The sequence below is a fragment of the Bos indicus genome, chromosome 26 (genome assembly GCF_029378745.1).
Source record: "Bos indicus isolate NIAB-ARS_2022 breed Sahiwal x Tharparkar chromosome 26, NIAB-ARS_B.indTharparkar_mat_pri_1.0, whole genome shotgun sequence".
Taxonomy (NCBI): domain Eukaryota; kingdom Metazoa; phylum Chordata; class Mammalia; order Artiodactyla; family Bovidae; genus Bos; species Bos indicus.
The window spans coordinates 49601140-49616840 of record NC_091785.1 but is presented as its reverse complement, the minus strand read 5'-3'; the positions used below and the strand labels follow the sequence as shown (position 1 = coordinate 49616840).

The 15701-nt window shown below is 55.9% G+C and overlaps 1 protein-coding gene across 1 annotated transcript in view; it reads left to right on the top strand.

Moving 5' to 3' along the window:
- TCERG1L (transcription elongation regulator 1 like) overlaps window positions 1–15701 on the top strand; it is a 195890-nt gene that overhangs the window by 120747 nt on the left and 59442 nt on the right. Inside the window, exons 4-5 of the mRNA XM_070780406.1 lie at window positions 9330–9421; window positions 13385–13473. Coding sequence (XP_070636507.1) covers window positions 9330–9421; window positions 13385–13473 — 181 coding nt within the window. The remainder of the gene's footprint in view (window positions 1–9329; window positions 9422–13384; window positions 13474–15701) is intronic.

Below are 15701 nucleotides of genomic sequence, written 5' to 3'. Positions count from 1 at the left end.
ACTCCATTAAGTTAGACCCCCTCCCCTGTGACCTCAGGTCCCTATGGGAGCCGCGGTTGTTAAAGCTCACGGGACATGTGAGGCAGGTAGAAAAAGCCTCAGGATGAAAGAGCGGGAAGAGATTTAGTAACTGCCCGGGAAGGAAGGGGCTGCTTAGATAAAACACGGCAGCATGCCCGCTTGTGTTGTTGGAGGCACAGAGGCGTGGGAACAGACTCTAAGCTGCAGCGCAGGGGCTGGGGGGCCGCAAAGCTCCAGTCCGGGCATGCCAGCCTCGTTAGAGACGGGAAGGACTGGAGTGTGCGTCGGGAACGCCAGACCTCAGTGGAGGCGGGAGACGTCCGGGAGGGGGGCGTCCAGGGGCATCGTGGGGAGTGGTGTCCCAGGACCCCTCCCTCCCGCCTTTCACCTGCCCACCCGCTGACGCTGGTCCCAAGCCTGCTCTTGGTGCCAGCCCCAGAGTGGCTGCCAGCAGCGGCCTCGGGAGGCTTGCCGGATGTGGGGCATAGTACACACCTGCCCCTGGCCTGCCCACAGGTGTCAGTGCCCACGCAGGAGAGGATCCAGTGTCCTTGCAGTCAGAAGAGGGGAAATGATACACCTTAGCACAGTTTCCAAAGGTGTATCCACGTTTTTCTTTTTAATTAATTAATTTTAATTGGAGGCTAATTGCTTGACAATATTGTGGCGGTTTTTGAAAGTGATGCATATGATGAACAGCTTTTATAGCACAGATAACTCATTTTTGATGTCAGCTTTAGAAAAAGTCATCTCACTTTCTGCACATGTGTTTTTTTTTTTTTTCCCCATCCCTTCCTGGCGTGTGTAGACCAGACAGTAAGCTAACTAAGCAGAGGGTTTCGTGTAATGAGTGTAACTTCTGTGACGGCTGAAAGATCATCAGAGCACTCGTCTCCCCTGTGCGTGTGTGTCTGTGTGTGAGCGTGCGCCTGTGTGTGCTGGGGGCACACCGCTGCCTCTCGGGTGGGGTAGATGGAGCCTGAGCCCTGTGCTGCTGGAGTCCCGGGGTGCCTGCAGGGCCAGCCCCCCTGTGATACCCACGACGCCCGCGCGGGGGGTGCATTCACTGCCGGGCGGGCGCCCCCCAGCCTCCCCAGGGCGAGGTGCAGGGGTGGGCGGGTGCTTTCCGTCTCTCAGCGCCTGTAATTCCCCTGCTGCCTTGAAAGGTGGGCGTTGCTGAAGCAACTCAGCCTGGGACTGTGAAATGGATTTACGCTTGTCCGAAAAGGTTGAATGCTGCCCTTTTGCCACACGCTCTACCTGGGCTGGAGAGACGTGTTCTGAGGGACGGTGTGCAGCCTGCAGGGGCGTCTCTCACTCTCCCCCCACCTACGCCTCCTCCCGCCCCACCTCCCCCTCTACCCAGCCGTCTCCTCTTCTGCCGGTCCGCGTCTGCGGGGAGGTCGTAGCTGGCTCACCACACGTCTGACAAGTGCACAGAAGATTTTTCATCTCTTAGAGAAATCGGCTCATTTCACGCATCTGTTTTGCCTCTGATATCCCTGCTTAGGAATCATGATGATCAGAACTTTGAGCATGTGTTTGAAAGGGCTCCTGTCCTTGGAGTCCCTGCAGCTCCGTCATCCATTCGTCCACTGATCGCACGTTTACTAGGTCAGGGGGTGGGCTGGGTGGCCGGCCCGCTAAGGCATCCCTGGACCTCACTGTCCCGGGTGTCAGCTTCCTCTGGGGCTGCTCCCTGGGGTCGGCGCTGCCCGGGGACCTTGGGAGCAGCTCTCTGGGCTGGCACAGCGTGGAGCCAGCCTCCATCCCAGCCCTGACGTTACCCCTGCACTGGGAGACCCACGTCCCGGTGAGGTAGAAGCTGCGCCCTTAAACGGGGCAGGAGCACGCTGACCATCGAAGTCCAACAGCTCACGGAGCTGTGGGCGGTTCCTCTCATCTTCATCTCCGTTCTAACATGGCTTAGTCAGTCAGTCAGTTCAGTCGCTCAGTCGTGTCCGACTCCTTGTGACCCCATGGACTGCAGCACGCCAGGCCTCCCTGTCCATCACCAGCTCCCGGAGTTTGCTCAAACTCATGCCCATCGAGTCAGTGATGCCATCAGGTAACGTGGCTGCCCATGGTCTAAGGCAGCCTGCCTTCACGAGAGCGCTGGGTGCCTCAGGCTCTAGGAGTCCGCTGAGGATGGCCCGTCCTGTCCACGCCCTCCTGTCCGCTGGTGACATCAGACCCCTGTTAAGTCAGCCAGGCCAGCGGCAGGATCCGGAAGCGCTGGTCTGGGGTCCTGGCTGGGGCCTGGGGGGTGGAGACAGGCTCCATGCTGTCACTTTGTGGGAGAGGAGACAGTCGGGTTACGGGAGGGGGGCCACGTGCCGTGTTGTGACCCTTTCTGTGGAGGAAGCTAAGTTCTCCTGAGTGTTTTAAAACCCTTTGTTCCTGCAAAGGGAAACCCAGGGTGTTACTAACGGGTTAGAAAATGAATTCTCTCTGCAGCTTGTCAACTCTGAGAAATCACCGCCTATGAAAAATGCAGGCGGACTCAGAAATGATTTGCCACTTACCTGAAAATGATCTTCAGTTACAGCAGAGGCGGGGAGGCCTTGGCCAGCCTTTGCTGCGGGGCGGAACGCTTGTGTGCCTGAAGCGGGTTCCCGAAGCCGCAGGCCGCATCCACTGACCTTTGGGGCCTCGGCTCTGTCCAGAGCCTGGGGTCCTGGCCTCAGGCCGCCCTGCTGGCCCCTGAGAGGGCTTGAGAGCATCACTCGGGCGCCTCTGCTGGCCCGTGTCTGTCCTGTACCCTCAGTTTGCTCTGGGCTCTCGGGGAAAACTGACCAACTGCAGCCCATGCTGGGACCCTTGTCACAGGTGCGTGGCCCGCGGCTTGCTCAGTTGCTGTGTCCTCGGTGAGACGTTGAGAAGCCCTCGTGTCCGCTGACTGTGTTGGTGGTGGACGTCCCCTGCTAGGCTCCCAGGGCCCCCGGGATTTGACTCGCAGCCGCAGGTCTCTGGCTGTGTCGGCCCCTCTGTGGTGACCCCAATATGCGGGCCTGAGGAAAGGAACAGAAGGACGGGATCCCTGGGACCCTGGCCTTGGCCAGGTCTGCACCCGGCCACACTGACCGGCAGCCCGGAAGTCTGCCCTGGAAGACGGGGTCCCAGGAGTTCAGCCTCCACCTCCTCCTTCCAGGGTCTGAGCCGGGAAACCCTCAGGGCTCCCAAGGGGGCAGCTTGAGGAACAATGGGGCTGGAGGGACGTGCTCACTCTGCCCACCTGCAGCCCCTGCCCTCGCACAGGCCAGCCCAGCACCCTGCCTGCCTCCCACGGTGCTCCTGTTGGCCGGCTCTCCGTCCCTGGGATATCTCTGTGTCTCTCCTGCCTCTGTGGTCCCCCAGGGCCTGCAGCTCTCGCGAAGGCGCCACCTGGGCGGCAGTACTGCTGGGCTTCGGCCAGGTCCCCAGGGGCCGTGGCTTCCCGGAGGGGGAGACTGAGGCTCAGCGCCCCTCCAGCCTCTTTCAGGGCCACACACAGCAGACCTGGGGGCGTCTTCAGCATGAGTCACATCTCTCCCTTTATATTATTATCATGTTCTTCAAAGGAGTACAATGCCTCTAAAATTGGCAGATAATTTTGGCCCTCCCCAATGGTTAATTTTGCAACCTGAAAAACGGCTTCTCTTGTCTGAGTTACTTTGGTATAAAATGAGGTGATTGTTTCCACTCTGCTCAAGCATTGCAGAAATTGTTTTTAAGATGATGGTTACAGGGAGACAGGATTCAAGATTAGAACTCCATTCATAATTTTCCTTAAGACGTTTTCCTGAGCGGGTGATGCACTGTTGGTGCTCGGAGGTGAGAACGCTCGTGTATGGAAGTGGGGTCTCTAGATTGTGGCAACCACAAAAGCTGGGGCCCCGTGATGCTGGGATTGCCGTCTGGCAGCCCACGTCCTGCAGAGGCTTCTCCAGGAGTGGCGGTCACCTCTGTTTCCAAGCACAGCCCCTGCAGCAGGGACCAGCCTCTGCAGGCGGAGGCCGGCGTGCATGTGGGGTTCAGCGTGTGCACAGGCTTTGTCACCCTTCCCACCAAGGCCCGTTTCTGCAACAACCAGGGAACTCAAGCCATCCTGGTGCCCCCTGCAACTTCACGGGCACCCCAGGAAGTCACTGCCAGGGTCGTGCAGTGTAGACCACCTGTAGATCAGGGCCCCCTCGGTCTAATGGAGATTCCCCACTGATTGCAAATGGGTCAGAGGAGGCTGGTTTCCAGGGAACAATCCATCAGAAGCCACTCTTGGTTTTCAGGACAGAAAAGGTCAATTGCCTCCTTCGTTCTCCTCCTTGGGGTTAATCCACTTCCTTTCTCCCCAGCAAGAAACCGAGTTCCCAGCTGGCTCTTCTGTTTCTTGTGATATTCCGCAGACAGTTCCAGATGTCCTGTTGACTTTCAGAATCCCAGAATCTGGCAGCAATGCAGGAGACCCGGGTTCCATCCCTGGGTCAGGAAGACTCTCTGGAGGAGGAAATGGCAACCCACTCTAGTATTCCTGCCTGGAGAATCCCATGGACAGAGGAGCCTGGTGGGCTATAGTCCATGGGGTCGCCAAGAGTTGGACACGACTGAGTGACTCACCACACACACACACACACACACACACACACTTGAGGAAACTGAGACCAAGAGAGGACAAAGTGTGTTGGATTAAAATGAGATTCAACTTCAGAATCACCTTTTGAATTAGAAGAGGCTGACATACTCTCATATATTTTTGGTAAGTTAGACAATTCTGACTTGTCTGCAGTGTTTCTTCATTTTAGAAATTAAAAGATCGACCTTTAAATGTTTAAAAGAATCCCGTGCTTTATCCAGTAGAAGCAGCCTCGGCTGAAGTGCCAGCTACGTCACTGTCCCACTGCTGATACATCAGCCGTCTTTGGTCTGAGGCCTGACGCTAGGTTCTGGCGGACACCTCTGAGTCCTTACGTCTCTGGTCCTCTAAGGGAACAGGTGGCTTCGAGGGGACTACTGAGCAACAGGTGACGTGCTGGTGGCCCCCGAGCTCAGCTGAGGGCACAGGGACCCCACCTGGCTCTCCTTTCAGGGAGGCGAGGTTGATCGACTGCTGAGCTGTCTTGCCCACGAGAAGGATCGGACAAGCTACCGCCACTGTCCACCTTCTCAGGGCTGCTGTGTATCCCCTGCCGTCACCCTCATCAACTCCCACATATTTTTTCTTTTTGTTTCATTCTTTTTTAAAAAGGTCTTTTTTTCCTCTGATCTTTGGGCCTAGCCATGTGGCATGTAAGATCTTAGGTCCCCGGGAGGCAGGGGTCAAACTGGAGTCCCCTGCATTGGAAGCAGAGTCTCAACCACTGGACCGCCGGGGAAGTCCTCCTGCAGCGTGCTGAGGCGCGTCTCACTTCTCACGCTTCTCCTCCCCACTTGTCCCCACACACAGCCCAGGTTGTGCTGGGTTCCGTACAAGGACTGAATGTGTGTGTCACGCATCTCGTGGTGGTTCTCACGCAGACACTCTCCTTCCTGGCTTCCAGGCAACCTGCCCAGGCCTTCTTGTTGCTCAGCCCTGCTGGGAGGAAAAGCGAACTGCAGACAGTCTGAGGGCTCTTCAAACTCAGAGCTGAGCTGGATCAATAGACCAACTGCCCTGAAGATAGGATCACCCTGCCTCCCTCGCAGCGTGGAAATGTATCTTGGGCACCCCTAAGCTCGTCAGGGTCTTATGACTTGTTGATTTCCCTCCATAAACTAGTTTTCTTTGACACCCGAGGGGGTGTTTGATGGCTATACCATCGGGTTTGTGGAGAGGTCGAAGCGCAAGGGGGTGAAGCAGGTCAGAGGGGCTGGAGTGGCCCTTGGGGAGCCATCACATCGGCCCTTCAGGATGAACGGGGAGACGCAGGCTTTACAGGGGGCTCTGGGCCCTGGCCCGGCCATGCAGCGAGGGGGCTTTAGAGTGATGATCAGGACCGTCTTCTCGAAGAAGCCGTCCTGTGACCAACGCCAGGCATGCAGCCCAAATGCTGGACTTGAAGAACCAATTTCTTTACAAGGATCAAGTGTTTTCAATAAATGAAAAAGGAATACTTTCTCAGGTAGTGAGGGAACTCACGTGAGCAAGACCGCTGTCACTGAGAATGACGTTGTGACGAGCGTGGACGCTATCAGCTTCCTCGCACGCTTTTTACAGCGTGCATTATCGGCCCGAGACGAGAATCTGCTCCTCACGTTTCAGGGATACCTGATCGCTTTGTTTTCTCTCTGAAGCCCCCCAACCCCTCTCCCCCCATGTCAGCACACACCCCCATCCTGGAATGACCCCTGCAGTCTGGCAAGGGACCGAGACCATGTGCTTAGGTGGTGAACAGCCATCTGCTCATTGCTGTTCATGCCTCAGGCCCCTGGAAGCTGCCCGGCCCTGCAATTGGAAATCGGAGCCCCGGCTCGTAACCAGACCGTTCCATCTCCTTGCAAGTTCAAGCTCTCCTCTTCCTTTCTGGGGCCTTGCTGGGGGTCCTTGGGGGGTGTTCAGCTGCTTCCTGTTCTCTGACCTCCTTTGCAGAGCAGGGGTCGAGGGCCCCAGGTCCTTTGGGAGGCTCTGGGGAGGTTCTCCAGCTGAGATCTCCAGGGCAAGGCAGAGCGCCGTGTTCCCGGCTCCTCTCCTCAGGAGAGCTGCTCTGGTGGGGTCTCCGGACGCTGCTTTCCACGGCCGTCTCCTCGGTGGTTCCCCCAGCGCAGGCGCTTGCACATTTCTGCCTGGTGCAGACGTCTTTCTGAGGTCACCCGCACCCAGACGTCATTGCAACCCCTGTCTGCCCACCCTGGGCTCCAGCTCCCCACTCTGTGCCTCAGCTACAGCACCGAGAACTTCTGGATTCCAGGGCTGCCCCCTGAACGCCTCCTGCAAACCCGCCCCAGCCTCGTACAGAACCTGTGGCCGGTGGGATCGGGGCCTGAACTGAAGCTGCCGGGGCTCCCTGACTCTTGACTGCGTTATCTGTCAGCGCCTGTGGGAGGCCTGGGGCCAGGGCATTGAGAATGTACTGTTGACCCAGTGGGACTTTATGGCTCTTTCCACCCACAGAGGAGCATCTTGTTGCTGGGAGCTGCCAGCAGGTAGAACTCTGGGGTCTGCAGTCCTGAAGGGTCCCCACGTGGAGGAGAGGAATAAGCAGCCACAGGAGGCAGTATGGGCCGGGTGGCCCTGCCGTGGGCATTGATGAGGCCTATGTTAACTCGGACACGTGGTCCCACCATAGCATAACATGTGGGGGACACAGCCGTGGGACTTCATGATGAAACCCTCCCCGTGGGATTCTGTTCCCTGGGCTGCTCTCGTCTCTTCCTCTGATTTTTCAAGCAGAGCTCCAGTGTCCCCCAGTTAGTGACCATCTTCCTACATCACCCCCTCTATCGGCTCCTCTGTCTTTTGTGGGTGGCATGATCTGTTTCATAGACACAGGAAGTGGGTGGTCAGGACTGTCCCATCCGGAGCCAGCCTCCTGGCCCCACACAGCCCTTCGTCTTGACGAGAAGCGGGCTTATTCTCATAGGTTCTGGAAGCTGCCCGGGGGGCTCTGCTCATCACCATGAAGGATGATGAAGTAAAGGCCCACTGCCTTCCAGGACGGAGCACGGTGTGAAATGTGGTCTATTGACTCAGACTGGGTTTATGGTCCAGTGAGGAGCTGGGAGCGCCTTCCCCCTGTCCGGGGGTGAAATGGCCCCGTAGGTGGTGTCTCCAGGCCAGAGGCAGGCCTCTGGGTGGTGGTCCCAGTGGCCTGGGAGGCGAGTGGTCGGCACTGGCCGCCCATGTGCGAATGGAGAGTGCTGTCTAGGCTCCAGACACACTCGGTGTGGAGATGCGAGGGCAGCAGGAGGCCCACAAGGTCCTGGGGCTACATTTGGTCTATTTGCTCCCAGCCTGAGCTCAGGGCTCCCGAGCAGCCAGGACCAGCCAGCGGGCCCTGGGGCAGAGCCCGCAGGCCCGGCCGCCCTTCAGAGTGATGTCACGGACAAGGGGCCTGGCTGTGCCCAGGGCCACCTCTGTCCATCCGGCCCTGCCTGTGACAGACAGAGGCCAGGCCTCGTGGCTGGCTCCCGCCTGCTTTTGCCTTGTCCAGATGAAGCTCCTCTGTGCGGACTGGATGTTTGGTCCGGGTCCAGAGCTGACCTGAGGGCCCTGAGGCAGCTCTGAGATGAGCTGTTAGTGTCCGCAGGGAGGTGCTTCCTCACCCAGGGCTCTGGAAAGGCTGCCCCGGAGCCCGGACCCAGCTCTGCAGCCACTAGGGGCGAGTATTGATGCCACTGTGGCCACCACGGCCGGGCTCCATGCTGGAGCCAAGCCCAAGCACACTCACACATGCACGTACACACATATATACACACATGCATGTGCGCACACACATGCACACACAAGCACACATGTGCACACATGCACACACGTGCACACACATGCACATGCACACATGTGCACACGCAAACACACACACACACACACACACATCAATCCCCTGTGTCCTTCCTTCCTCCATCCTACTGGGCAGGAACCACCCCGGGGATCCCCCCAGACGTGTTGCACAGACGGAGCTCCAGGTCACTCAACACTTTATGGACCCGTGCAGGGTCCCCTCGGTGGATGTATCTCTTTGTGAGGCTGGTTTGTGGTTGGGTGGCTTGGAGTTTCCACTCATCCTTGGTCCTAACCACATGGTTAACCTTGCCGCCCATCACTGCCTACAGACATCTGAGGCTACACAATGTCTTAGAATAAGATGAAGCCTAACTGTTATCATATCCAGCCTCAGGATTTTGGCACTTTCCACTTCCTCCATCAGACAGTTACTGTCTGCACAGTCGAAGCACTGAGAAGGCTGCCTCTGGAGCCAGAGCCTGCGTTAGTGACTGACGAACAATGATAACCAGGGTGTGACCAGCATGGACTCATTCCTGCTTGGGATTGGGGACCAGGGTGGCCATCACAGCCGCTGATAGAGCCTGCTGGCTCTGCCGCCCACACTGGCCCCTAGTCCTTGTCAAAGAGGCCTGGGTCCTGTCCATCGTGGCCCACATGGCCTGGTCCAGCGTGCGTGGCCAACCGCTCCATGGCCAGTGCTGTGCAGGCTCAGATGGGGTTGCCAGACTGGACACAAAGCCCTGGTGGAGACTCAGTCAGCACAGCGTGGTCAGAAGTGCGGATGGCACAGCCTCCTGCGAGACGCACTGTATGTGCCACCACTTAGCGTTCCCGAGGCTGCTCTTGGTCCCTTTCCGGTTTTACACACTGATGTGACAAACGGACGCTAACGATGGTTGTTTTGGTCCCACAGATAAAAGCAGAGAGCGCAGCCGAGCGCCCTGCCCACCAGCCCTGGTGCTGCACGCAGAGAGGAAGAGCCCGGCGGGGGAAGGAGAGGACAAGGTAGGTGGCTGCGAGATGCAAAACCCCCGGCTGGGGGCCCTGGGGGCCCGCACACACTTCTACCCATTTCCCACCTGACTCTCAGCAGGGGCACTTTGCAGTCCCCCTGTGGTACCAGGCCACTGCCAGCTGGACCGCTGCAGAACCCAGCAGAAGGAAAGGGCGTCTGGGAGCCAAGCAGGAGCAGCCTGGCCTTCCCGTCTGTGTCCAGTCCGGAGCTCACTGGCAGGCTGTACTCGGAGGGGCTTGGGTGGTAACCCTGGATTCTCACGTGTACCGTCCCCCCGTCTCAGAAGGCGTGTACACACAGGAGGCCAGTCTGTGCAGTTGGGCACCGCTTGGGCGAAGCTGTGATCTGCACTTGCTTTCACTGTTACAGGAAAACCAGTGCACGCCTGTGTTTTCTGAACACAGAATCTCAGGTCTTTCCCAATAAAGAGGCATTTTATAGATTGACCAAGAACATGTTGAGTGCATTTCTTTTCCCATGAATAACCAAGAACTCAACTTTTTCTGCTGCCTTTGAAAGTCACAAATGGCATATAACATGCTCTGACCGTCAGACACCCTGGTGGCCTCGGGTCTGATCCATGGGACACCCCGGTGGCCTCGGGTCTGACCCGTCGGACACCCCGGTGGCCTCGGGTCTACCCCAGGATTGTGTGAACACTCTCTCTTCCCATCTGTTATCAGCCTTGGCTCCACCTCGGCCCGTCAGTGCCCCCGTTCCTGTGGTTGTCCAGCCCGTTCCCTGTTAGCGACATCCCTGGGCGTCCTCACCTGGGGTCCTCACCATCCTCTCCATCATTAGTGCTGGGCTAATAGATGGTGCAAATGAATCACGAACAACAGTGCAAACCAATCTCTTGCTTCCTGATGAAGGATTTCTCTCTATGAGACAAACATCCACGCCAGAATTACATATTTATTAAACAGATCGTCTCTCTTCTGCTTTAACTACTTTCTTTATCTCTGCGCTCTGTGCGTCTAATTCACTTTTATTACTTCAGTGCGGAGGGGAATTTTATGCCGTGATTAGCCATTTTTATCACCAACAGGAAATCATAACCACCGTGCTGCACCAGAAGACGACCTTGGTAATTAGCGGTGGAGAATCCCAGCATCGCCGAATTTAAGTGTTAGTCTCCATCACAAATCATGTCCCACCATATTTCCCTGAAAAAATTATCAGGGGGAATCTACTACTCAGAGGCTTCTCATTGGGTTTCATTGTTCAATTAGCTTCGTAATGTAAATCTCCCCTCGTTTTCCTAATTGGATTAGTAATATAATCTCTGGTCTCAATATACCCTTATATTTTTAACACAACTGTTTCTGAATACACCCTGTTATGTTCATTATTTATCCTGAACTTAGTTTCTCATAGGAAACTAAGACATTTTCTTCTACCCCAAAATTCTAAAATAAAGTTGTTCGTGAAGTTAGGAATAATCACATAAATTACAAACCATTTATTCCGTGTAATTACCTGTCACAACGAATGAAGGGCACCGGGCAGAGCCCAGTAAGAGACCAGGATGGTCGAGTGTGCAAGAGACCACCCCTCAAATCCTGGAGCTTACTTATCTAACGTTTAATGAATGGGGTTCCCAGGGGCCACTCTGGACCTGGTCCACTGACCTTTGCATCCCAGGCCTCCCTGCTCGTCCTCTGGCCAGCTCTGCTGACACTGGCTGTTCACTCCTGGTGACGTGGGCCCTGCTAGGGCGTGAGTAGGAGGAGGCCTCACGTCACTGCCTGTGATTTTACTGTAGTTTTAAGTGACTTCTTTTGGGTTTATCTCACCGGTATAGATAGACCCTGGTGATCTTTTAACTTTATATTTGAATCTTACGTTTCAGTGCTGTTATGACCCAGCACTTTCCTCGCTAACAACTGTTCGAAAGGAAGCTGGGAGGTGGGAATGAGCTGTGGTCCCAGTGTGGCCCTCGGGGGCCCCTGGACAAGCGTCTGGGCTTTCGGTGCAACGGCCCTGTCCTTGCGCGGCCGCCCATCAGCGGTGCCCCACAAGGCAGGGGGCCTTGGCGTCCCGCGTGTTTCATCATTCAGACAACCGGCTAACCAGGTCCTTACCCACACTACCTCATAAAGCGCTGACGCTGATGGTGGTAGAAAAAGAATCTCAGCTTTCAGGATGACATTTAGTTTTTTCTAAATGAGTCTAGAGCTTTAGTTGCCCAATGGACATGGGTCTGGGTGAACTCCGGGAGTTGGTGATGGACAGGGAGGCCTGGCGTGCTGCGGCTCATGGGGTCGCAAAAAGTCAGAAACGACTGAGCAACTGAACTGAACTGAACATTCTCAGCTCGGAACCTGGTTGCTGTTTGGAATAATGCACTAGGACCTTGTAATCTTACCGATTTTTCGAGAGAAAGAAAATGCAGTCCTTATTATATCATTCTAAATTTGAGATTAAAATATTGGAAACAAGTGGTAGAAGGAAAGAAATGTTTCTTTGCCACTAGAATTTTCTGTGCTCACTGTGGTTTCATTTTTCTCTTGCTGCTGCTGCTGCTAAGTCGCTTTAGTCGTGTCTGACTCTGTGCGACCCCATAGACGGCCTCCCACCAGGCTCCCCTGTCCCTGGGATTCTCCAGGCAAGAACACTGGAGTGGGTTGCCATTTCCTTCTCCAATGCATGAAACTGAAAGTGAAGTTGCTCAGTCGTGTCCGACTCTTCGTGACCCCATGGACTGCAGCCCACCAGGCTTCTCCATCCATGGGATTTTCCAGGCAAGAGTACTGGAGTGGGGTGCCATCGCCTTCTCCCATTTTTCTCTTAGAGCTGCTCAAAATTTGAGATAGCACTGACTTCTTAAAATAATTTTCTCATGGTAATTTTTCAGTTCTACCATTAGGAGTTTGGTTCTGTTTCCTTTTGTTTAAGGGCTTCCCTGGTGGCTCAGATGGTAAAGAATCTGCCTGCAATGCAGGAGACCTGGGTTCAATCTGTGGGTGGGGTAGATCCACTGGAGAAGGGGATGACTACCCGCTCCAGTATTCTTGCCTAGAGAATCCCATGAACAGATAAGCCTGGTGGGCTACAGTCCATGGGGTCACAAAGAGCTGGACACAACTGAGTGACTAACACTTTCGCTTTTCACTTTCCCTTTGCTTAACAAAATCCAGTGTCTTTTGTATATCCTCGTAGCTAAAGAGGCCAATCTGAGTCTTGGATTCACGTTTATGTTGGTGCTATAATTGCCTATGTTTTCTGATCTCAGAAAAACTTTTAATTCTGTCCAGATTCTATCCATAATAAGCAATGGTCAGGTGTCCTAGCTGAAGTTTCTTTTTTTAACTTTAGGAAATAAATCTTCATTTTCTTCTAGGGGATATCATGTTCAGACATTCTTTTCTACATGAAGACAGAGACCCCACTGTATCACAGTCAGCTGCACCCTGTGAAACAGGCCATGAACTCTGCCCCCAGGTGGACACTCCAGAAATGGGGGGGGCGTCCTTGGGGTGACAGGACACTGCATGGACACGGGCTTGTCACTTCCCCTGCCTGCCAGGGACGGGCTGGGCCCGCCCAGCCCAGCCTCCCGGGGCCCTCACTGCTCGGAGGGTTTCCGCCACTGGAGGCTGGGCTCGGGGGCCCCGTGAGCCTGTCTCCAGAGACGAGTCGGGCCGTTCAGAAGCGAGCTCTCAGCTGCTCTGCCTGTGTCTGTCTCTGCAGAAGCAGGCAGCCAAGCCAATTTGGGATAATTACAGGGAGGCCCTAGTCTAGGTCGCACAACACCGTCACTCGTGCTGTGAATTCTAAAGGCTCTCGTGACCCCCAGGCCTGCGCGCTGGTTCTGCTGAGCCGGTCATTGCCTGACAGCCGCTGTGGGCAGGCCTGTCTGCAGGAGACCAGTTAGTCTTTACTTGGTTGCCTCTAATTGAAGAGGAGTGTTTCCGTTTGTTTTAAAGTGCTTTCCCGTTCTCTATTCACAGGAGCCTCCGTCAATCCTGGTGGCCAGCGAGGACGGCGCGCCCGAAGGCACGAGGCCCGTGGCCTCCACCCCGGTGCCGGGGTCCCCCTGGTAAGACACCCCGGGCCCGGGGGTCAGGGAGACAGCCCTGCCTGACCCAGCGCTTGCTGTCTCCACCAAAGAGAAACGCATGCCCTGTGGGTAATGCTGTTTTACACAAAGCAATTTGCAGCTCCTGGCGGGTAGAGTTCCACACCGTTGTCACCATCTGCCAAAAGAAAAACAGCATTTAAGTGATAAGTTATCCTGCTCCAATATATTTGCAAATATGCATTAAAGTAGGAAGGCCGTTGTGTATTGATCTGAGCAAGGCCGTGTCTGGAGAGTCGGCGGCACGCCTTGCACTTCAAAGGCCTTTCCGTGGACTCCAGGAAAAGCGTAACTGAGGAGCTGTTAATTAAAGACGTGCCTGCTCTTTGTGGCTGCCCTGTGAGGATTCCCGTTCTCCGCGCCTCAACCCTCAAAGCGCCCTCCGCGAGGGAGCCGCCAACTCTGGTTTTCAAAAATGTCCTTTTATAATGGAGTAATTTAGAATCAGAAAAAAAAAGGTTATTATAGTAAAATTAGTTTTAAAGCCTGCAGATTAGACTGCAGGATACGGTTGGGAGGAACAGCTAATTTAGAGAACAGGAACAGAGCCACCTAAGGTCCGTCGAGGTAGCAGCGGCAGCCGACCGCGGTCCCCGGGTGTGGTGTCTGCCCTGTGTGATGTCCCGAGTGGATCCCAGCATCTGTCCTGCCCTGGCCATCTGCTTACTGCGGGAAGCCCTGCTCTTAACTCGACAGACGGGGCCCCCTCTCCTTCTCTGCTCAGTGGTTGGTGTCACGGGCACCCAAGGGCCTCCCACCCTTCAGCTCTAGTGCTCGGTGAGCTGGGGACGCCTCACAGGTCCGGGGCCCCTGATGGTGACACCTAACGATGCAGTGTTTCCAGTGCTGAGAGTGTCCTGCCATTCAAGTCGGGTCTGATGCCAGCTCCCGGGTTAGCGCAGACCCCATGGGCCAAGGGCTGAGTCCCAGCCCCCTGCCCCTGCACGTCTCCCGAGCTGATTGCGAGTCCCAGGCTCCCACAACCTCCCGTCAGGTTTGAAAATTTGCTAGAACGACTCACAGGACTTAGGAGAGTGATTGATTCACTTGTGATGACATCTGTATTATACAGGCCACAGCCCAGGGACAGCTGGATGGCAGAGAGGTAAGGGCAGGCGGCAGGGCGGGGGTCTCCAGGCCCCACGCCCTCCTGGGGCTGCCACCCGCCCAGGACGTTAGCGAGGTCAGCACACTGCAGCCCTCTGAACCCAAAGGAAGTTTTCTGAATGCCTTATTACTAGGCTTGTCCTCCCTGCTCCTGGAGGCTGGCGGTGGGGCCAGAAAACCAACCCTCTGATCATGTGGTCAGTCTTTCTGGGACCAGCCCCCACCCTCCATGGTCACACATGGAGGCGTATCAGTCACCATGTCATCAGTCTGAACTCACATGAGGTCAGGGGTGCTCCTTAGGAGTAAAAACGATGCCCCAGTCGCTCAGCTAATTAAAAGGGTTTTAGGAGCTTGGTGCCAGTAACTGAATGGGGGACAAAACAGATTTTAACTATTATTTTTTTTTATGATGCCAGAGATGCCGTCTGGGGTCTTCTGGAACCAAAGTCCCTCGCGTGTGTTTCTAAGGCAAGCTCACTTGACTGCAAATCATATGAGGGGTTGCAGTAAGTTCAGCGAGGTGTGTGACCCTGTCACACTGGACTTGATGCTGCCCCGGGGCTTATAATTGGGTAGGAGACCTGACCTTGAGCCGTAGAGACTTCCAGGGCTGTGGTTTCAACTTCTCGGTGACGCTGTGTTTGAGGGCAGAATGCTCCGTGGGATCCTGGGGTCCTAACCCCCGCGTGTGAGAGCTCACGCAGACGGAGAACGCGCGGGCGCCTGCTGCCGTTAGCTCTCAGAGAAGCAGGAACCTGCGGGGGTGTCCCCCTACCCGCGAGGCAGGGAGACGGGGGCAGGGGACCGGGTCTGTGAGACGTGAGCCCCGGGACCCCGCAGGCCCCCGGGTGCTGTCAGAAGCTGGGGTGACCCGAGGCGCGGGCAAGGCTGCCAAGGAGCTGGGAGGTGTGCACGGCACGATCGTCCACATGTCACAGCCGTGTGCTGAGCCCCCTCACGTCTCAGATCTGCCTGTTCACCCCTGGACGGGCGGCCTCTCCGCAGAGGCCCCCGCTGGCCCAGCTCCAGGCCCGCTCCTGCAGGGCCCCCTGCTCTGGTCCTCATAACAATGGGCAGGG